Raw genomic sequence first — 23,413 nt, 5'->3', positions numbered from 1 at the left:
CCCCCAATAATGGAGGACATATGACCACTTAATAAACAGCCCCTCTTTATAGGTGGCAGGTATGCATGGCTATTGCGGAGATAGAATAATGGTTATACAAAAAGACTGTCATGCCTGATGCCCTAAGATACCAGGTTCAATCCCTAGTACCTCCATAAGCCAGAGCTGAACAGTGCTCTGGTCTCTCTCTGTATCTTTCTCTCTTTATATCTCATTAAATAAATAAAATATAGATGGTAGTAGGACTTTCAAAAGGAAAATAGTGAGATAAATTGCAACCCCTGCCTCTGATATGTTTGTGTCTGGGGATTAAAGATCAAAAAAGCACAATTAACTCATGATTTTAACCTTCTTATACTGTGCTGATGGTCTCTGCCTGGATCATGCCTTTTGCATTCTGCTGGCTGAGTATCAATTCAGTCAACACCTCCTTTAGCAAGTCTTACACACTTTCCACATTATACTACATTGCCACCCCCCCACACACACATTTAAAATGATTTATTTCGTGATCTGGGAGGTGGCACAGTGGATAAAGCATTGGACTCTCAAACATGAGGTCCTGGGTTCAATCCCCAACAGCAAATGTACCAGATGAATGTCTGGTTCTTTCTCTCTTTCCTCCTATCTTTCTCATAAATTCTTAAAAAAAAAAAAAAACTTAAAAAAACATTATTTATTTCACAACTTTGATGGGGATATGGTGACTTACATGCACAAAGTGTGAGTATGAAAATAATCCTAAGGGGGCCAGGCACTGCCACACCGGGTCAAGTGTATAGTACAGAAGTGCAAGGATCCCGGTTCGAGGCCCTGGTTCCCCACAAGCGTTGAAGCTTCAAGTCTGCAGGTGTTTATCTTACTCTTTCCCTCTCTATCTTCCCCTCCCTCTCAATTTCTCTCTGGCCACAGGAGCAGTGGATTCCTAGCACAGGCACTAAGCTCCAGCAATAATCCTAGAGGGGGAAAAAAAAAAAGAAGAAGAAAATACTCCTGAAGTCTATCTTTCTTCCTTTCTTATAATGACAGAGAGAAATTGAGAGAGGAGAGGGAAATCGAGAGGAAGAGAGAAAGACAGACACCTGCAGCACTGCTTCATCTATAGTGAAGCTTCCCCCTCTCATAGGACCTGGGGGCTTGAACCCTGGTCCTTGTGCATGTTTGCATTCTACCAGGTGCACCACCACCTAGCCCCCTGAAATGTGATAATTCTGTAAAACTATGTTAAATCTAATATACTTTTAAAATAAATTTAAAATATTTTTTTTTCATGAGATAGGGAGAGAGAAAAGATAAGAGCAGCACTCTGGCAGATGCAGAGCTTGGAGTCAAACTTGGGACCCTATGCCTGGAAGTCCAAAGCTCTACCACACTACCACCTCCCAGCACACCCCCCATCCCTGATTAGCTTGAAATGTCTTCCTCCTAAGTGTCCATAGAAGTAAATTCTTGTCCCTCCAGATTCAGTTAAAATTCAGTATCTATGAAATCTCTCAGATGTGCCTAGATGCACTATTACTCTCCGTCTGAATTCTTACAAAAAGAATAGCACTAATACAGTGGGAAAAATCTTTTAAGTTCAGGACTGAAACCCTAGCCCTGTGATTTACAAACTATGAGATTACAGCCAAGTGTCCACATCTGTGAACCATAATGCTTCAGTTTACCATGGATTAGATCCACAAGTAAAGTATAAGTAATCAGAAAAGTGTCCCAGTCTTGTCTTTTCCCTGTATTTTTTACAAGATCTAGTCAAAGACTCATCATGTTGAATTTAGTTTCCCATCATAGACCTTACATGCATCTCATTCTAGCTAAACCTAGCAGCAGCCTTCCCACCCCCCTAGCAGCACCATACCTTGTTCAGCATTGACATAGAAATACTTGTAGCTGGGATTTCCACCCTCATTGATGATTTCAGGATGAACCTTGCCACTGGGATCTATTGTAGACAAAACAGCACAGGGATTACAGTAATTGCAATAGGGAAGTACTTCAAGCACTATTTAGTATACTAGGCTTTCTGGAAAATGAGGCCTGTGCATCTTTGCAGCTCACTGTCGCACCACCCCACCTTTCTTTTATGTTGTAAACACAACAGATTCCTCTTCGCTCCCTAAACACAACTTCCCTATGCCTTTGTATAGGCAAATCCCTTTTCCTGATACCCTCCTTTACTGCTTGATAGTGATGGAATCATATATTTTCATTTAAAAGGAATCTTTAAAATATTATTGGGTGGGGGGAGATAGCATAATGGTTATTAAAACAGACTTTCATGCATGAGGCTCCGAAGTCCCAGGTTAAACCCCTTGTACAACCATAAGTCAGAGCTGAGCAAGGTGCTGGTGAAAAAAACAAAACAAAACAATAATAAAGTAAAACAAAAAATAAAAATAAGGGGGATGGGTGGTGAAGCGCCTGGTTAAGCGCACACAGTATTAAGCACAAGGACCTGTACAAGGATCCAGGTTGAGTCCCCAGCTCCCAACCTAGAGGAGGGTGGGCAGCGCTTAACAAGCAGCAAAGCAGGTCTGCAAGTGTCTGTCTGTCTCTCCCTTTCTCTATCTCCCCCTCCATTCTCACTTTCTCTCTTGTCCTATACAATAAAATGGGAAAAAATGGCCACTAAGGCAGTGGATTCATAGTGCTGACATTGAGCCCCAGTGATAACCCCGGAGGCAAAAAATAAAATATTTTTATTTTGGATAGAGAGAGGATATGAGAGGGAAGGAGGAGGTAGAGGAGGAAAGAGAGATATTTGCAGCCCTTTCACCAAATGTGAAGTCCTCCCCCCTACACCTGGGGCTTGAACCTGGGTCCTTGCTCATGGCAATGTGTGCTCTACTAGATGAGACACTGCCTGGCTTATATTTTCATTTGTTCAATACATAGAATCAAGCAAAATTTTGAGCACAGATCAAGTGGTCAGTAAGCCTTTTATAAAACTGTGGAAACATTTGCTGGTTAAAGTCATTCACTGCTTCAGCTACAATTTGAGGTCAAGAGTAGGGACAGTGGCTTATCTCTGTCCTTGCTGAGTTGATACAGAGCTGTTTTAACATACTGCCGAGGCACAAAGGAACGCTAAATGTAACATAGATTTTTTTTTTTTTTCAAACACGGTTAGTTATTGGCAAAAGTTTCTCTTCAGACTTGAGGTTCCGGTGTTCAGGACTCTCCTACTCAATCTTAAAACTGTTTTTTTGTTCATTTTTACTTTTAGCCATTCCAGTATAACTTCACTAGTTTATGTCTCACCTTGGGACTTTTTCTGTCTACAGTCCTTATATGTGTGTGTGTGTGTGTGGGGGGGGGGTCACAAGGGAAAAAAAAAACAAAAACCTTTCACCTTACCCAAGAAAAGGATTCGAGGAATATAACCCCCATCAGGGCTGAAATCTTCATCTTTGGGTTCTTCTTCATCCTATTAAGTGTAAAACCTAAAGTTAGATCATGTACTCTTCTCTCCTCCCAGCCTTTCCATGACATCCCTTTCACTTGGGGGTAAAACCTCAAGTTCTGACTATGGTCAAGGAGGTCCTAAACCACCTACCACCTGAGCACTTCTCTAACTTCATATCCTACCTAGTCATTTCCTTTCTTTTTGCATTTTTATTTTATTTCCTAGGACAGAAAAAGATTGAAGGGGCAGGGGAAGATATAGAGAAAGAAAGACACCTGCAACTCCTGCTTTAATACTCATGAAGGTTCCCCCTTGCAGATGCGGACTGAGAATACAAACCCACGTCCTTGAGCATGGAAACAACTGCACTCAACCAGGTTCACCACTGTCTGGCCCTATTGTCCAGTAGTTTTCAATCATATAAGCCTACCTGTTCCTAATTCAGGGTTTTATAGTCTTACCCTGTTACATCATTCACATTTTCTTTTTTTAAATTAATGAGAAAGATAGGAGAGAGTAAGAACCAGACACCACTCTGGTACATGTGCTGTTGGGGACTGAACTCAGGACATTATGCTTGAAAATCTAATGCTTTATCCACTGCGCCACCTCCCAGACCACTATCAACATTTTCTCCTTCAAATCTTTGCTCAAATGTCACCCTATTTTCTAGCTGCTTTCCCTGTTATGTGGACCTTATGCATGCATGACTTTACCACTCCAAACCAATATATTAGAGAAAAAAGACACACAGAGGGTGACAGCACAGCACCAGTTTACTCAGGGTCATGGCACTGCCATGTGGTATGTCAGGACATGAACCTGGGTCAAATATAGCAAGAAGGATGCTGTACCAGATGACCTTTTTCTCTAGTCCCTAATTGCCTATTAAAATTGCAAACAACCACCCCCCCAACTACCACCATCCTTCATATACAGCCAGGGTATTTATCACCACCTGACTTATTTTACTTGTTTCCTCATATTCCATTCCCTAGATGTAATTTCAATAAGAACAAGGAATTTTTTTCTGATTTTTTCATTACTGATTCATAATCCTTTTAAAATTATTTTTATTTATTTATTGGATAGAGATAGCCAGAAATTGGGAGATAGAGAATCAAGAGACAGAGAGACTTGCAGCACTGCTTCACCACTTGTCAAACTTTCTCCCTGCAGGTGGGGATCAGGAGCTTGAACCCGACCTTGCATGTTGTAATGTGTGCTCAACCAGGTGAACCACTACCTAGACCCCATTACAAAGTACCCACGTATCCCACATTTGAAGAATCTATCCTAAAGGACAGTACAATATTCTGCGACTTACTAGGTTCTATAATCTGCTTTGTTTGTTGGGCACTGGAGACTCCAGGCCCTGAGAATATTATAATTTCACCACTACATCACCCCCCTTTAAATTTTAGATAGCCCCAAATCCTCATCTGCAATATTACAGCCTTTAGGTTCATGATTAATCAACAATTTGTTCTGCTTTATATGTTAACTTTCAGCCACCAGGTTCCATGCTGCCATGACACCAACCTGACTTCCCTGGGCAGACGACCTCACTAATGTGTCCTGGAACCCCACTTCCCCAGAGCCCTGCACCACTAGGGAAAGAGAGAGAAAGAGACTGGGAGTATGAATCAAGCTGCCAATGCCTATGTTCAGCAGGGAAGCATTTACAGAAGCCAGACCTTCCACCTTTTGCACCCCATAGTGATTCTGGGTCCATACTCCCAGAGGGATAAAGAATAGGAAAGCTATCAGGGGAGGGGATGGGATATGGAGTGCTGGTGGTGGGAATTGTGTAGAATTGTACCCCACTTATCCTATGGACTTGTCAATATTTCCATCTTATACATAAAAATTTAAAAAAAAATTTAGATAGAGGGCTACAATAGCTTACCTAGATAGTGCACCTACTGTGTCATGTACGCAATGTCCAAGTCTGGCCTCCTCTGCATTGGAGGAAGCTTTGCTGCTATGTCTTTCCCTCCACCCCTTTTTCTTTCTTTTTGCCACCAGGGTTATTGCTAGGGCTCGGTACCTGCACTACGAATCCATTGCTCCTGGAGGCTGATGTCCTTGTTGTTGGATAGGAGAGAGGAGAGGAAGACAGAGAGGGGGAGAGAAAGATAAAGACACCTGCAGACCTGCTTCACCACCTGTGAAGCAAACCCCTCCTGCAGGTGGGGAGCAGGGGGCTCAAACCAGGATCCTTATGCCGGTCCTTGCACTTCGCACCATGTGTGCTTAACCCACTGCTCTACTGCCCGACCACCCTCTTTCTTTCTTTTTTTTTTTTTTTTTAAGATTTTATTTATTTATTCATGAAGAAGATAGGAAGAGAGAGTAAAAGAACCAGACATCACTCTGGTACACGTGCTGCTAGGAAATGAACTCAGGACCTCACGACTGAGAATTCAATGCATTATCCACTGTGCCACCTCCCAGACCACCTTCCCCTATTTTTCTACCTGAAAGAGTCAGCCCAGAGCAGTGAAGTTCTAGTGATGACAGAAGCAAATAGGTCTCAGATGGAATCAGAAAGGAAAAGAGGAGAGACACTACAGTACCATTCCAGTTCATGAAGTTTCCCTGGTGCCTGGTGTTCCATGTGGTGCCAGAGACTTGAAGCTGGGTCCTTGTGCATAGAAAAGCATGTACTCTACCCGGTGAGGCATCTCTTGGCCCAAGCTCTACAACTTTGACTAAATCATCTCATTCTTTCAAGCCTAAGATGTTCCATAAATAAGATGGAGATAGTGCCAATGGCTTAAAAAATCTTTAATTCTAAATTCTGATATTTTGACTTTGGATTCTAAGATTTGTAGTTTACATAAAGGATATCTAACGAGGAATTAGGGGGCTGAGTAGTGGCACACCTGGTTGAGCACATGTTACAATATGCAAGGACCTGGGTTCAAGCCCCCAATCCCCATTTTTCTGCACGGAGAAAGCTTTACAAGTGGAGAAGCAGTGTTGCAAGTGTCCCTCTGTGGTTCTCCCTCTCTATCTCCCACTTCCTCTCAATTTCTGGCTCTCTATGCAATAAACATAAAAAATATTCAAAAAGGGGGGGGCAGTTAAGGTATACATATAAACCCAGCTAATACAGATAGGTACTAAACTAAATAATATTAGGAGTTTGTGGCCTGCATGTTTGACTATACTTTTAGTTCAACTATTCAGTAATGTAAAGCAAGTGGTATTCATAGATTAATAAAAAGATATAATATGGGGCAGAGGTAGATAGCATAATGGTTATGCCAAGACACTTTGATGCCTGAGGCTCTGAAGTCACATGTTCAATCCCCATACCACTAGAAGCCAGAGTTAAGTGCTCCAGTAAAAAATAAATAAATGATATAAACTGTAGCTATCTTATCCAATACCTCCTTTTCTACTTCCTCCCACAAGTTGATGCTGGACAGCTTTCTACCACATCTGATGCAAGCCTTAACTAAATGTCAAATAAATATATACTAGTAGTCTGCTCTGCTGATTTACATACTATTAATGTTGGTAATTCTAAAGTAGGAAAAACTTGTAAGAGAAAGAAGAAACTCTCATTCTTACCTCAAGATTTACCATAACAAAATTATGGGAAAGCTCTGAAATTTCCGTAGATTCTGCAAATTTGGGCTTTAAAGCTAGGGGGAAAAGATTTTGAAATAAAAGGAAACACATTGTCATATCAAAATCCTGATTTGTTGAATTGATTCAAGTAACTAAACCTATTTATTTTTGTTTGTTTTACTCTTAAAAACCAAGTCAAACCTGAATTTGGATCCTACTTCTCATGCTTTCTTGCATAACTATGTGACCTTGAATAATTTACTTTACTTCTCTGAAACTTTTACCTCATATATAAAGTACAGAAAATGGCATAGAAATATTCATTTTTATAGCCATATTTCAATAACTTCCATTGAACAGGAAATAGGGTACCAATTTTCTACAACTACATATGTGTATGTTTTGCATGTACATATATATATACATATATATACAGTTAAAACTAATTACTTTAACCAGCTTTATATTTCTTTGCCAACTAAGATTTAATTAAGTATATCCCACCAAACAAAATGTACAGTAGTAGGTATTATAGCAGAAAGAACAAATGTTATGGGTACACAGAACTTTGGTGGTGCTACTTGGTTAGACAGCACTGGGTTCTAATTTGGTTCCAATTTCCACCATAAAAACATATTTATTGGCACCAGGGTTACTGCTGTGGTTTGTTGACTACACCATTAATCTACCTCTCCAGGCAGCCTTTTTGTTATTGTTTTTTCTTTTCTTTCTTTTTTTTGTTGAGACGAATTTGGTAACGGGAGAAAGACACCTGCATCACTGCTGCAATTCTCATGAAGCGCATGTCACTGAAGAGTCTCTCCACCAATAAGATTTCTTCAGCTACTTTTCATGTTACTATACATGATTTCAGCTTCTAATTATTTACTGTCCATATTTATCAACAATAACCTCATATTCTTATATATATGTTAAATGCTTCACCCTCTCTATAGTCTTTTGCAAATATAACAGTAAATTTCTTAAGATCAGAAAATACATCATATATCCTTTTATCTTTTTTTGTGTAGAATCAAGACCTCGAGTAATTGAGCATATACTGCCTGAGTCAGTGTTTATATTTTTCAAATGTTAATATATGAGAATAAGCTGAGGTGAGATTACTTGCACCTACCTTTGCAAGCGCCACACCAGGATTTATGGATAATCACCATCAGGGGCAAGCCACTTAAAAACAAAATAAAGAAATTATAATCTAGGGATTCTATCTCCTGAAGCCTCTTCTAATAAATAAAATAACCAGTTTATGAAGATAAAGTTTAATCTGGAAAGATGTTCACATGTGATTTCAATTGAGAAAATCAATTTTGTTCCTTAAAGATTTATTTATGGGAAAGAGAGAACCATATCATTGCTCTGGCATATATGGACTGAACTCACTACCTCATACACACAAGTCTGCATTTTCCCACTGAATCACCTTCTCAGCCACAGGAAGATTCTGAAACATTTAATATTTATTGATATATTCAGTATCAAAATTATCATAAAAATTTTTGGTAAATTGTCATAATTCTGGGACACAGAACTTTGGTGATGGGAACTGTGTAGAATTATCCTTGTTACCTTACATTCTTGTTAATTACTATCAAATCACTAATAAAAAATGATAAAAAATATTGTGATAGTTCTATGTTTTGCATATTTAGGCTTTCAAACTGGAAAGAAAAGATTATAGAGGAAAATATCAAATTACAGTATTTTAACTGTTTTAAAATTCACATTAAAGTTAGACACCACTTAGTTACATGTGGCACCAGGAACCTTAACATGAAAGTCTTCTGCAATACCAGATGAGCTATCAATATTTCCCCAAATTACAATATTTATTTTATGACTATCATAATTTAAGTTATTGATAAAAAATTTCATGGTTGGGGACTCAGGCTGTAGCGCAGCGGGTTAAGCGCAGGTGGCGCAAAGCACAAGGACCGGCATAAGGATAACAGTTCGAACCCCGGCTCCCCACCTGCAGGGGAGTCGCTTCACAGGCGGTGAAGCAGGTCTACAGGTGTCTATCTTTCTCTCCTCCTCTCTGTCTTCCCCTCCTCTCTCCATTTCTCTCTGTCCTATCCAACAACGACAACAACAATAATAACTACAACAATAAAACAACAAGGGCAACAAAAGGGAATAAATAAAATAAATATTAAAAAAAATTATTTAAAAAAATTTTCATGGTTAAATTTAAAACTAGAATATAAAACCATAATCTATAGATTGGTTTCAATTATACAAGTTTTTTGGGTTTTTTTTTGCCTCCAGGGCAGGGCTATCCTGGGGCTTAGTGACTGCACTATAAATCCAGGGGTCCTGGCAGCCATATTTTTTCCATGTTGGTGCTGTTGCATAGAACTGAGAGAAATTAAGAGAGGAGGGGATGACAGATAGGAGGTGAGAAGGATCCTTGCATAGGTCCTTGTGCTTTGCACTATGTGCACTTGACCTGGTGTGCTACCACCTGAACCCCCAATTATACAAATTTTATAGCAAGCCCCAGTCCCCACCAGCAAGGGAGAAAGCTTTGCAAGTAGTAAGGCAGGGCTGCTGCAGGTGTTTGTCTCTCTCCAACAAAGATAATTTAAAAAAAACAAAAATTTTATAGCAAAGAAAAAAAAAAGCCAAAGGTACCAAAATAATTATGTTTGGAAAATTGCACTGTGAATTTCATGCTATTTTTTCTGTACTTTATAACTTTTCTACAATTAATTTTTATAAAGAAAAAGCTTTTTCTTTTAAATTTAGCAACAAAATCCATTAAGAACCGTTGTTGGCTAGATCAAACTCTCAAGGCTCAAACACAAACTGTTTTGTGAAGAGGACAATGTAAAGGCTTGCCACTGGCTTTCTCCATATTGTCATGCCATCACACACCATAATCACTGCAATTTACCACACTGAACATTATCTGTTTACCCATTTCCCATCAAAAAATTAAGGGAAAGAATTCCCGGGCAGGGGTAGATAGCATAATGGTTATGTAAACAGACTGTCATGCCTGAGGCTTCAAAGTCCCAGGTTCAATCCCCACAACTCCATAGCCAGAGCTGGTAAAAAAACAGAGTCCGGCGGGTTATGTGCAGGCGGCGCAAAGTGCAAGGACTGGCATAAGGATCCCTGTTCGAGCCCCCGGCTCCCCACCTGCGAAGGAGTCACTTCACAGGCGGTGAAGCAGGTCTGCAGGTGTCTGTCTATCTTTCTCTCCTTCTCCTCTCTCCATTTCTCTCTGTCCTATCCAACAATGACATCAATAACAATAACTACAACAATAAAAAACAAGGGAAACAAAAGGGAATAAATAAAATTATAAAATTCTGGGAGTCGGGCTGTAGCGTAGCGGGTTAAGCGCAGGTGGTGCAAAGCACAAGGACCGGCATAAGGATCCCGGTTCGAACCCCGGCTCCCCACCTGCAGGGGAGTCGCTTCACAGGCGGTGAAGCAGGTCTGCAGGTGTCTATCTTTCTCTCCTCCTCTCTGTCTTCCCCTCCTTTCTCCATTTCTCTCTGTCCTATCCAACAACAATAATAATAACTACAACAATAAAACAAGGGCAACAAAAGGGAAGAAATAAAATAAATATAAAAAAATAAAAATAATTATAAAATTCTCAGCCATCTCAATCTACATGTGGTGCAGAGTAATGACAGCAAATACGTAACATTAACTAAATTCTAGGCACAATATATTCCACATATACATTAATTAAACATATGCCAAAATAACTTATCCAACTACTTCAACAGAGGCCTACAATCAACCTGGGAAGTAAAATCAAGAACAGAATAGGGGGTCGGGTGGTAGCGCAGCGGCATAAGCACACATGGCACAAAGCGCAAGTATGGGTGGAAGGATCCTGGCTGGAGGGCCCAGCTCCCCATCTGCAAAAGGGTGGCTTCACAGACGGTGAGGCAGGTCTGCAGGTACCTATCTTTCTCTCTCCCTCTGTATTCCCCTCTTCTCTCCATTTCTCTGTCCTATCTAACAATGATGACATCTACAGCAATGAAAAACAAGAGCAACAAAAGGGAAAATAAATAAATATTAGAAAATTAAAAAAAAGAACAGGATAGTTGGGGGCCAAGTGGTGGTGCACCTGGTTGAGCACAAGTATTACAATGTGCAAGGACCCGGGCTCAAGCCCCTGGTCCCCACCTGCAGGGGGAAAGCTTTGAGAGTGGTGAAGCAGGTCTGCAGGTGTCTTTCTCTCCCCTTCTGTCTTTCCCATCTCTCTCCATTTCTCTCTGTCCCACCTAACAATGACATCAATAACAATAACTACAACAACAATAAAGGGAAAATAAATATATATAAAAATGTATATGCACTGCAATATTGAGAAACAAGTTATGTAGGTTCTCAGTCACCAGATTAAGCATCTAGTCTCTCATTAAGCACTATTTCAGTCAAACTAATTGTTCCATTTAAGTGAAAGATGCCAGCAGACTCTCAAAAAGATTTTATTACATGAATCAATATAGTGGTTGTTTTCCGTTTCCACTAAAACCAAGGACTCCAAGGGCAGAAATCAGTAAGCAGATTTCTATCTGTCACCCCAGAACCCAAAATAGAGACTAGTATTCAGAAACACTTATATGAAAGGCCAATGCATATGCACAACTGTGTCATCCATTGTCCACCTGAGCTTTATTATCCTTTATAGATAATTCCCCAAGATCCTCCCTGCTAGTTTTTTCACTTGTCTCAATTTACACTTATGTAAACTCAAGGACTGGCATAGAAGTGTTAAAGTTTTTGAGTAAATCAGTCCTAGTAGTTCCAATACCGCACACAACTATGCGCTGCAGACTTTCAGATTCCTCTTCCTAGAGGAAAAACAGCAGAAGTCATACAGGAAATATGGTCCGTCGCCGTCCCCCCCCCCCCCCCCCCCCCGCCTCTTTAGTTAGTGCAGGCTCTTGCTCAGATACTGCAGAAACATATTGGCCAGCTGAGGCAGGTTCTCATTGTTGGGATGCATTTTAGTGTAGGAAATAAACTGACGACGGAGTCGACTCAATTCTGCCATGCTCAAAGGTCGGGTAAACTGCAAGGTTTCCGACGTGCCAGGAAGCTTAATGAAGTCTCCAGGGACTGCACTCTTCTGCGCTTCCATCAGTCCCACTAGCACTTGGCTAGTGACCTGGTCCAGCTGGTGCAGAAAGTTGCCGGAGGCAAGGGGCTGGGACTGAGTAGCTTGATGGGGTGGGGGAGCCCGGTTCTCAAACAAGGCAGCCCGGATCTCCACCAAAGGCAAAGGCTCCTCTAGGCCAACCAACGTGAAGAGGGGTCGGTCCCAACGGTTCCGAGAATCGGGAGCCTCGAAGCGCCGCATTAGCGCCTCCAGAAGCTCTGGAGGGTAAAAGGCACTGGGTACATGCGATGTACTGGAATCCGGAATTACAAGAGTGGGAGGATCTGGTATCCCGGTTTTTCCCGGTTCCAATTCCTTAGTTATTTCGGCTAGTGCGGTCCCATTTATTACGGAGTCTACAGCTCGCGGTTCCCTGAGGAAATTGGTGCCTGTAATCTGGGGTCTCTCGCCCGCCTCTGAGCGTGGCCGCCAGCTCACACTGGCATTCCGGTTCCGGTTCTCCTCTGTGTCGGCCACTTGAGGTTCCCCGCTCAGTCCGCCAGGCTTTACGCAATAGACTAGGCACAGCGTGGTGCGCGCTGCCCGCGCCAGGCAATAGAGTTCGTAGCGGAAGCCCTTGATATAGTTAAGCGAGTCCAGGATGACCACATCGTGGCGACTCAGGCGCCGCTCCACTCCCGCACGCAAGGCCCCGCGCAACGCTTTCTCACGCATCGAGTCACCGTACACCGTCGCGTCCTCTGCGCCCAGCACCGCCGCGTCGCTCACCACGTACACCGTGTGGCCCTCAGCCACCAGGGCTCCGCGGAGCTCTTCGGCTCGCCGGCTCTTGCCGCTGTACGGCAGACCGCAAAACACTACCAGAGGCATCCTCCCGAGACGCGGCTATGTGCAACCATGCCGTGTCAACTTCCGGGTTGTCAGCGGCTCTGCTACCGGAAATAAAAACTGAACTTCCTGTCGCCTGTTCCCTTTGACCTTTACAGGGTCTTTTGTTGCTATAGAGACAATGCTTTGCCAACTAGACCAAAGTCCTATTCTTTCAGAAAGCACAGGGTGACTAGAATGACATCAGTTATTTATATAAAACGTACACGGGCAGGGGGAAGCTAGCATAAAGCTTATGCAAAGAGACTCTCCTGCCTGAGACTCCAAATGCCCAGGTTCAATCCCAAGCATCATCACAAGCCAGAGCTGAGCAGTGCTCTGGTAAAAAAAAAAAAAAAAAAAAAAAAAGTTACCGACATCAGGTGAATCTAAGAGTCAATGACTCTGCCCACCATCTTATAATGGGGTCCTTATGAGTATTAAACATTTCAAAACTGATCAATATATTTAGTACATCGACAATTCACAAATGCTAGTTCCATTTCATTCCTTACACACTGATTTGCTGTAACAATACAATAATTTCAACTTCTCTGTGGCTGGGAACAAATATATAGTGTAACAAAACATTCCCCAAAGAAGATCACAGAGACTGAATGGGAAGACCGATGGACCAATAGCAGGGCAATAGCTACTATAAAGGATAAAAGTAGTGGTCTGGGGGTCCATGATTGCTCAACAATTTGTTTGGCTTTGTATGTTAACTCTCTTTTCAGTCACCAGGTTCCAGATGTCATCAGGATGCCGGCCAAGCTTCCCTGGACTGAAGACCCCACCAATATGTCCTGGAGCTCAGCTTCCCCAGGGACCCACCCTCCTAGGGAAAGAGAGAGGCAGACTGGGAGTATGGACCGACCAGTCAACGCCCATGTTTAGCGCGGAAGCAATTACAGAAACCAGACCTTCCACCTTCTGCAACCCACAATGACCCTGGGTCCATGCTCCCAGAGGGCTAGAGAATGGGAAAGCTATCAGGGGAGGGGGTGGGATATGGAGATTTGGTGGTGGGAATTGTGTGGAATTGTATCCTTCCTACCCTATGGTTTTGTTAATTAATCCTTTCTTAAATAAAAAAGAAAAAAAAAAAGTAGTGGTCTGGGAAGTGGCTCAGTGGGTAAAGCATTGGATGCTCAACCATGAGGTCCTATGTTCGATCCCTGGCAGCACATGTACCAGAGTGATTCTTTTTCTCCTATCTTTCTAATAAATAAATTAATTTAAAAAAATGATAGATGTAGGTTGAATTATAGAAGTATAGAAGAGGAAAAAAAAAAAACTTCCCACAAAAGTGTCATGGGGTTAGGAGATTGTTCAGCAGGTAGTTTACTATGCATGAGTCCCTGGATTCAACTCCAGACATCACATGAGAGCACATGGATAAAACCAAAGAACTCCATGGTTAATGGAGTAGAGCTTTGGTGTTTCCCACCCCAAAAATTAAAAAATGAAAAAAAAAATTTTTTTAGACTGGGAGACAGCGCAGAAGATGGAACACCACGTTTGCATGAATAAGGTCCTGCATTCAGTCCCTGGCACAGCATATCTTAGAGTGGTGCTCTAACTCTAATTAAAAATTTTAACCTTTTTTTTTTTTAACTCAGGCTGGGGGAGCTGCTTAGTGGTATTTGGTATTGCACATGTACAAGTCTCAGTTCATTTCTTGGCACTTCAAAATAGTCAATTGATATCAAACTTAAAAAACTAGTATTAGAGGGTTGGGCAGTAGTGCAGCGGGTTAAGCGCAAGTGGCGCAAGGACTGGTGGAAGGATCCCGGTTCCAACACCTGCAGGGGAGTCGCTTCACAAGTGGTGAAGCAGGTCTGCAGGTGTCTGTCTTACCCCTCCTGTCTCCATTTCTCTGTTCTATCCAACGACATCAACAACAACAACAATAATAACTACAGCAATAAAACAAGGAAAATAAATAAAAATAAATACATAAAATTAACAGTGGAATTATATCCCTGTTACCAAAAAAAAATACAAGTAGTCCAGGAGGTGGTGCATTGGATCATTAAGCATGAGGTCCCGAGTTCAATCCCCAGTAGCACATGTACTAGAGTGATGTTTGGTTCTTTCTCTCTCTCCTCCTTTCTCATTAATAAATGAATAAATTCTTAAAAAAAAAAAAAACTAGTAGAAATCATCGTCTCTTACTACTACAATTATTTCTTCCTTTTTTTCTTATTTTCTCCCCTCCCCCCCTCAGGTATAGGGTCTTACACATATGCAATTTCACCATTCCTGGGCCAACTTTTTTCATTTATTTTTAAAATTATTTTTAATATTTATTTATTTATTTATTCTCCCTTTTGTTGCCCTTGTCGTTTTCTTTTTTTCATTTATTATATCGACAGTACTGCACTAGAGCGTCCTTCAGTGCCTGGGGCTAGAACCCGGGTCATGTATGATAAATTAGGCTGGGCAAGGCCCTTTCAAGTGAGTCATCTCCTAGTTTCAGAAGTTTTCCTCTTGGGTAATGTGGTCAGTTAAAATACAGGATGCCGAGGAGCCAGGTGGTGGTTCACCTGGTCAAGTACACATATAACAATGTACAAGGACCCAGGTTCAAGCCCAGCCCCCCAAGTGCTCACCTATAGGGGATGTTTCATGAGTGATGAAGTAGTGCTGTAGGTCTCTATCTTCATTATCCCTGTTGATTTTTCTCTGTCTCTATCCAATAAATAAGTAAAATGCTTTATTTATTTATTTATTTATTTATTTATTTTTACGAGAGCACTGCTCTGCTCTGGTTTATGGTGGTGTGGGGGATTGAACTGAGACTTTGGAGTCTCAGGCATGAGAGTCTCTTTGCATAACCATTATGCTATCTATCCCCACCCATAAGTAAAACATTAAAAAATAAAATAAAATAAAATACAGGATGCCTTGCTAAACTTAACTCCCAGGTAAAAAATAAAATAATGTCTTAAACATAAGTATGTTTCCAGTGTTACATGATATATATTTTGGCAGATGCAGAAGTGTTTTTGTGCATTTATATGTAGAGTACGTACACATATTATGTACTGGGTCTTTGGATCTCTCTCCAGTACAGTACAAAATATACAAGTCTAGCTGTGCAAACTATTGGCAAGTTATTTAACTATTATATGTAACATTTTATTCTTCTGTAAAATAACAACAGTTTTTATTTCACAGGCTAAACCAACCTCATAGGTTGTAAGGATTAACTTTTGCATGAGTCATCTGTAACAGATTACACTTGAGATTAGTAGACAGTATGGTTTACTGGTTGAGCATAGGTTCTGAAGCGAGAGTGCCAGGGTCTTAATCCCAGTCCAGTACTTACAAAATGTGCAACTTTCGGCAAGTTCCTTAACTCTCTGTGTCTTAATTTTCTCATCTTTAAAATTAAGTGAGTATAATAGTACTCACCTCAACCACTCGTGAAGCTTTCCCCTTGCGGGTGGGGATGAAGGGCTTGAACCCAGGTCCTTGTGCATTATACTGTGTGTGCTTAACCAGGTACACCACCGCCTGGCCAAGTGAATGAGATTTTTAAATTTTTTTATTACCTTTATTTATTTGATAGGGACAGCCAGAAATTGAGAGGAGGGAGGCAGTAGGGAGAGAGAGAGAGACACTGCTTGCTTCATTCTCTCAGCAAGTGGGAAGAGTTGAGAATTAAATGAGCTAATTCATGTATTTCAATATATGAACAGTAATTTACAGTAAACACTTTATTTTTATTTTTTAATATTTACTTATTCCATTTTGTTGCCCTTGTTTTATTGTTATAGTTATTGTTGTTGTTGTTATTGATGTCGTCGTTGTTGGATAGGACAGAGAGAAATGGAGAGTGAATGAGAAGACAGGAGGAGAGAAAGATAGACACCTGCAGGCTTGCTTCACCACCTGTGAAGCAACTCCCCTGCAGGTGGGGAACCAGGGGCTGGAACCCGGATCCTTCCAACCGTCCTTGCGCTTTGCGCCATGTGCACTTAACCCATTGCTACCTCCTGATTCCCAGCACATTCTTATTTATTTATTTATTTATTTATTTATTTATTTATTTATTTATGTCTCCAGGGTTATTGCTGGGGCTCAGTGTCAGCACCACAAAATTCACTGCTCCTGGAGGCCATATTTTTCCCTTTTGTTGCCCTTGTTGTATCGTTGTGGTTATTATTGTTGTTGTTACTGATGTCATTGTTGTTAGATAGGAAAGAGAGAAATGGAGAGAGGAGGGGAAGACAGAAAGGGGGAGAGAAAGATAAACACCTGCAGACCTGCTATACTGCTAGTGAAGCAATCACCCTACAGGTGAGGGGCCGGGGCTTGAACCGGGATCCTTACGCCGGTTTTTGCGCTTCACACCATGTGTGCTTAACCCGCTGCGCTACCGCACAACCCCTTATTTTTATTTATTTTTAAAAAGATTTTATTTTATTTTATGAGAAAGAACCAGACATCACTCTGGCACATGTGCTGCTGGGGATCGAACTCAGGACCTCATGCTTGAGAGTCCAAAGCTTTACCACTGCGCCACCTCCCAGACCACTTTATTTTTATTTTTACCAAGCACTGTTCAGTTCTGGCTTATGGTGGTGCTTGGGATTTAACCTGGACTTTGGAGTGTTCTTGATTCTTACTCAGCTTTGCCATAGCCCTTCACCTGAAAATAATTTGAATTGAAAGCTGGAAAATGCTTTACCACAATAAATTACCTAAAACTAAATTTTGTACCTGGCAGCTGCTTCTTTCTTTCCATCTTCTAGTGTCCTCCAATGAATGTGATCACCAAAACCTGGAATAAAAGAGTCTTGTAAACATTCACACATCAACAGAGTCCATAGAGTCAAGAAAGATGTGTGGCATATTTAAATATATATATATATGTATATGTATATATATATATATATATATATACATATATATATATATTCATAAAAAAGATATTCCCTGTCAAAAGTATGGTGTTCAAGTCCTAGATCTACTACTTTTTAGGTGTATGGAGAGTCCCATACCTCAGGTCCCACTTTTCATACCAAAGTACAATCCTGAAGAATGAATGATTAAGTATGAATGAAAATGGGATGATGCTCAAGAGAAATGGAAGGTGGATAATATGATCATATTATAAATGCAGGCAACTGAATCCTGCTTCAGGGAGATTCCTAAACACACATCCTGAATTTTCAAAATGTACTTGCTGGAATCACAGTAGTAAATACAAACATTAAATACGTTAAAACTATATGAGGAAGAGCGGAACAAGCAAAAGATAAGGTTGACCTGAAAAGCCAATGCCATTTATAATGTGATAAAACAAAAAATAGATGAACTTGAGACTCCTATTTAACCCAGTTGTCAAAGATGATTCAAGAGATTCCAGGCTAGTGGTTAACTCCCTGGTAGCCAAATCACCAATGCTAAATCCTTCTAAAGGAATGTATTTCCTACGTAGCTGAGATAGCCAACAATAAACAACCATTATGAGCTCACAATCATCCTTAAGTAAGTCACAAGTGAAAGTCAGTATGAGCATGGCCAAAAGGTGGTACATTGGATAAAATCTTGGGCCCTTAAGCATGAGGTTCTGAGTTCAATCCCCAGAATTATATATGCCAGAGTGCTGCTTTGCTTCTCTTGTTCTTCTCTCTCTCGTGATGATGATAATGATGATAATGGTAATGGTAAAGTCAAAAAAGGCCAGGAGAGAACAGATGGAGACTCTTGAGGACTTCAAATATTAGAATTATTATCCATGGAATTAAACCATGTACACATATTCAAAGAAAGAAGTATGGGATGACAGGGGCAGGTGTAAACAGGCAAACATTAGAAAGGCCCAAAGAGAACTGTTAGGAAGTGTAAAATATAACTGTTGGACCAGGGGAAGTGGTGCAGAAGTAGCAGACCAGATATGCATGCCTGAAGCCCTAAAGGTCCTTAGCTCTTTCTCTAGCACTACTATAAATCAGAGTTCAGGTATGCTCTGAACTATCTTGTCTCTGTTAAATAAATAAGTATATAAGTGCTGAAATACAAAATCAGTGGGTATACAGTGACACATGAGTTATTAAGTCACAAAGGGCAAAAATTTTAATTACATATTGCTAAGTGAAAGAAGTCTGAAAAAAGCATTAAATGATTCTAACTACAATTCTAAAACAGGCAAAACTATGGAGACAAGTGAGAAGATTAATACTTGCCAGGGGTTCAAGAAGAAAGGAAAAATAAATAGATGGAACACATTAATATATGTCACTAGTATTATATGCCAAGACACTATTTTAAGTATTTTATTTATTAATCTTCCTAACAACCCTATAAGATGGGTACTTAATATTTCCATTTTATAGATGAGAGGAGACTCAGGCACATAGTTTTAAGTAATGTTTCCAATTTCTCTTATACAACATTAGAGCTGAGATCTTTACAAAGGTAGTCAGGGTCAGATCCCTTGGTTTTGAGCATTATACAATGACATCTTTCAATGGAAGACAGTGAGGAAGACAAAGAAGCAAAGGAGGGAACAGATAAAGCAGGGCCTTGTAAGGTACTGTAAAACTCTGGCTTTTATTAAGCTCTTAGAGGATTTTGAGCAGAGTAGTGACATGTGATTTATGTTTTATCAGAGTTGCTCTAGCTTCTGTGCTAAAAACAGACTGGGGGGGTATGAATTTAATTATGTCTCCTAAAAATGGTATCATGGAGTCCTAACCCCCAATATATCCAACTACATTATTTAGTATTATTATTTAGAAATAGGGTCTGAACATAGATAACCAAATAAAATGAGCATATCAGAGTAGGTCCCAATTCAGTATAACGAGTTCATCTATAAAGGGAATATATGGGCCTACACAGGTGCCACGTCCCTATCAAACCAGAAACGAAGGGTCTGACAAACTGAGCACGTGGGAACCACATCTTCAAGAAGAGTGATTCTGGGAAGGGGACATGGCATGCTGATCAAATTTAGATTACAATTCCTTATTCTTATGATCACAATGAGTCTTATGGGAACAGGTGGGGATAAGTTGCCTTGGTCTATAGATTACTAACAAATGACCAGGATACTCAGTCACTAATTCCCAGAGGCCCAGCCTGGGATACAGTCCCTGATGACTCACATTTCCAAGAAATAGAAACTGAAGAAAAACCCAGAGTTCAGCAAGTTAGAAAACCAGACAGAGGGTCCTACCACAGACCAGCACCTACAGTTATGACTAAATGGGGACCAGCTTACCCCATGGGTGGTGGACTGTGGTTTCCTCCCTATCTTTACCGCAAATATTTACCTAAGCCCACTGACCACCCTTTGCACTATACCAGTACCTACATGCAGGGTGACAGAAAAGTTAGTATTAATGACACTCATGTATCCTGGTATAGTTTGCCCTTTTTAAAAAGATTAGCAAGAAGCAGACTTCCTTGGTGTTTGCTTCCTCTCAGAACACGTTATAAATTATATACCCAATTGACACAGTTGGGGTACACCAAGTACAGAGAGTACAGTAGATCTAGAGTACCTAATGTGGATAAATTAAAATTAGAAAATATATTAAAAAGTAATGAGCCAGAAGAGGTATCAGGAATAGAAGACATACATACACTTTTAAGAAAATTTCTCAATCAGACATATGTTGCCCCCCTTAGAAGCCAAAGCCATGGATTCGACTTCCAGAGGCGGAGCTACGAGCAGCAGATTGCTTTCTCTCCTCTCCTCTCCTCTCCCGGATCAACTAGGAACACCAAAGGAGACCACCCAGACCGAAACAAGACAGGACTAGAATGACCACAGGAACCCAGTAAATCACCCGTAAGTATAAACACGCGTGCGTGGCTGGTGACAGAGAGGAGAGAGGGGCCTAAGGAGAGATTAAGTGACTGCTAACAGTTCAACAGTTTATCAGTGGAGACACCACCTCCAGTCTGCTCCACAACAAGGGGACAGCTGAAGGGAGGAAAGGACTCCCCAGAGACTCACCAAGTGCAACTCTGAGTCTCCATTGCTACTACCCTCAGAATCTGGAGCAGCAACAGAGAGGGACACCAGGGGACAGAGATCTAACCGGGAAACTCAGGAGAAGACCTATACCTCTGTGGCATAGCTGAGGGGCTGTGAAAGTCTCTTTGCATAACCACTGGATTATCTCTGCCACACCCTGCTTTATCTCTTGGTCAGGAGTCAGTCTTCTTCTTCTAGCGTTTGCCCTTCTTCCGTAGCCAGTCAACAGCGTCAGGTTGAGCCTGATATAAAGTTTCGAGACCTCCTTTGAATCTGGAGAGGTGGCAGTCGTTGACTATGTGGGTCATAGTCTGTCTGGAGCCGCAGGGGCAGTTCGGGTCGTCTCTGGCTCCCCAGCGATGGAACATAGCGGCGCACCGGCCATGGCCTGTTCGATAGCGATTGAGGAGGGCCCAATCATAACATGCTAGGTCAAAGCCGGGTTGATGCTTGCAGGGGTCTGCGATGAGGTGTTTGTTCTTTACCTCAGCTGACTGCCAACTCTGTTTCCAAGAGTCTGGAACAGAGAAGTTCAGTGTAGGTGTAGGGGACCAGATTGGGTGACGAGACGTCAAGCGTTGGACAGGGTGGGCGAAGATATCCGCGTATATTGGCAGGTCCGGTGGAGCGTAGACGTGGGAAATGAACTTAGATGATGCTGCATCCCGACGAATATCTGGCGGGGCAATGTTGCTAAGAACTGGCAGCCATGGAACCGGGGTGGAACGGATGGTTCCAGAAATTATCCTCATGGAGGAATATAATTTGGAATCGACCAAGTGGACATGGGGGCTATGGAACCATACTGGGGCACAGTATTCTGCAGTGGAATAGCATAATGCCAGAGAGGATGATCGTAGTGTGGAAGCACTCATGCCCCATGAGGAGCTGGCCAGTCTTGCAATGATGTTATTCCTTGCGCCCACCTTTGCTGCAGTTTTTATGAGATGTTCGTGAAATGACAGAGTGCAATTGAGAGTAACGCCAAGATAGACTGGCTGGGCTTCATGCCGGATTCTCGTACCGCCAAGCTGCACATTAAGCTCACGAGAGGCCGAGGCATGGTGTAGATGGAAAACAGATGATACCGTTTTTGCAGTGCTAGGGATTAGTCGCCATTTTTTACAGTAATCAGATATCAGAGACATGTCTTTCGTGAGTGTTTCCTCGAGGATGTCGAACTTGGATGCCTGAGTTGCACAGCAGATGTCATGGGCGTAGATGAACTTCCTTGAAGAAGTTTCTGGGAGGTCATTGATGTAAATATTAAATAGCGTAGGAGCCAGAACAGAGCCCTGGGGAAGGCCACTGAGACAAGTCTCCATCTGCTAGACTTGTCACCCAGATGCACCCGGAATCTTCTGTTTTGGAGAAGAAACGATATAGTGTTGGCCACCCATGGAGGCAGGCATCTTGAGATCTTGACTAGGAGACCATGGTGCCAGACTGTGTCATAGGCTGCTGTGAGATCAACAAAGACAGCACCCGTCTTTAAATTCTTCTGGAATCCATTTTCAATGTAAGTTGAGAGGGCGTCTGTTCAGTGATCTTACCAACAAATCTATTCCTGCAATTCCAATTAACTCTATCCCCCCTGAAGATTCCTACAGGCGCTTCCGCCAAGCCATCTTCAAAGCAGCTTCCCAAGCCATTTCTCATGGGAGACGTGCTAACTATACGCCTTGTCTTGATGCTGAATGCGAGCAACTACTAAAGCAGTACGATGAGTCGGGCGACCCAGATGTGGCTGACCATCTCATTGCCTCCCTGGATGCAGCACGCCAAGCCCACTGGCAACAACTCACGGAAAGTCTGAACTTCACCCACTCAAGTAGGAAGGCCTGGAAGCTTCTTCACAGACTGGGTGCCGGTGGCCAACCCCCTCCCGTCTCCCATCCTCCTGTATTTCCAAACTCAGTGGCCAGTCACCTAACTCAAGTTGGACGTGCTAAGATCGACCCAGTCTGGAAAAGAAAAATTTCCCACGAGTGGTCATCCCACTCTCGGTTATCTGATCCATCTCCAAAACTCTCTCACTTTACACTGTCTGAACTGGAAGATGCTTTGAAGAGGGTTAAACCAGGAACAGCTGCTGGCTATGATAACATCACCCCAGAACTCATTCTTAACCTGGGTCCCGCGGCAAAGAAGTGGCTCGCTTCATTCCTGTCCCACATCTTGGAATCTGAGTCTATGCCTAAAGTTTGGTGTCGTGCGAAGATTATAGCAGTTTTGAAACCAAAGAAAGACCCAACACTGGCCGCCAGCTATAGACCAATTTCTCTCCTCTCCGTGTGTTACAAACTCCTTGAGAGGCTGCTTCTGTCACGTATTTCTCATCTTACAGAGAAATTCCTATCACCCGCCCAAGCTGGTTTCCGCCCAGGAAAATCTACCTGCGAACAAGCCCTGGCCCTCTCAACTTACATTGAAAATGGATTCC

The 23,413-nt window shown here is 41.8% G+C and overlaps 2 protein-coding genes across 2 annotated transcripts in view; both read right to left on the bottom strand.

Moving 5' to 3' along the window:
* Positions 1–23,413, bottom strand: part of TXNDC12 (thioredoxin domain containing 12) — a 39,606-nt gene that overhangs the window by 4,031 nt on the left and 12,162 nt on the right. The window contains exons 2-6 of the mRNA XM_007535152.3: positions 17,700–17,760; positions 8,124–8,176; positions 6,989–7,062; positions 3,358–3,427; positions 1,859–1,942 (exon numbers count right to left, since the gene is read on the bottom strand). Of these exons, the coding sequence (XP_007535214.1) occupies positions 1,859–1,942; positions 3,358–3,427; positions 6,989–7,062; positions 8,124–8,176; positions 17,700–17,760 (342 nt within the window). The remainder of the gene's footprint in view (positions 1–1,858; positions 1,943–3,357; positions 3,428–6,988; positions 7,063–8,123; positions 8,177–17,699; positions 17,761–23,413) is intronic.
* Positions 11,451–13,636, bottom strand: KTI12 (KTI12 chromatin associated homolog). Its single transcript, XM_007535151.3, has one exon. The coding sequence runs from the start codon at positions 12,969–12,971 to the stop codon at positions 11,913–11,915; it is 1,059 nt and encodes a 352-aa protein (XP_007535213.1). The 5' UTR covers positions 12,972–13,636; the 3' UTR covers positions 11,451–11,912.

Source organism: Erinaceus europaeus, chromosome 13 (assembly GCF_950295315.1).
Source record: "Erinaceus europaeus chromosome 13, mEriEur2.1, whole genome shotgun sequence".
NCBI classification, from domain to species: domain Eukaryota; kingdom Metazoa; phylum Chordata; class Mammalia; order Eulipotyphla; family Erinaceidae; genus Erinaceus; species Erinaceus europaeus.
This window is presented reverse-complemented; position numbering and strand designations above follow the sequence as displayed.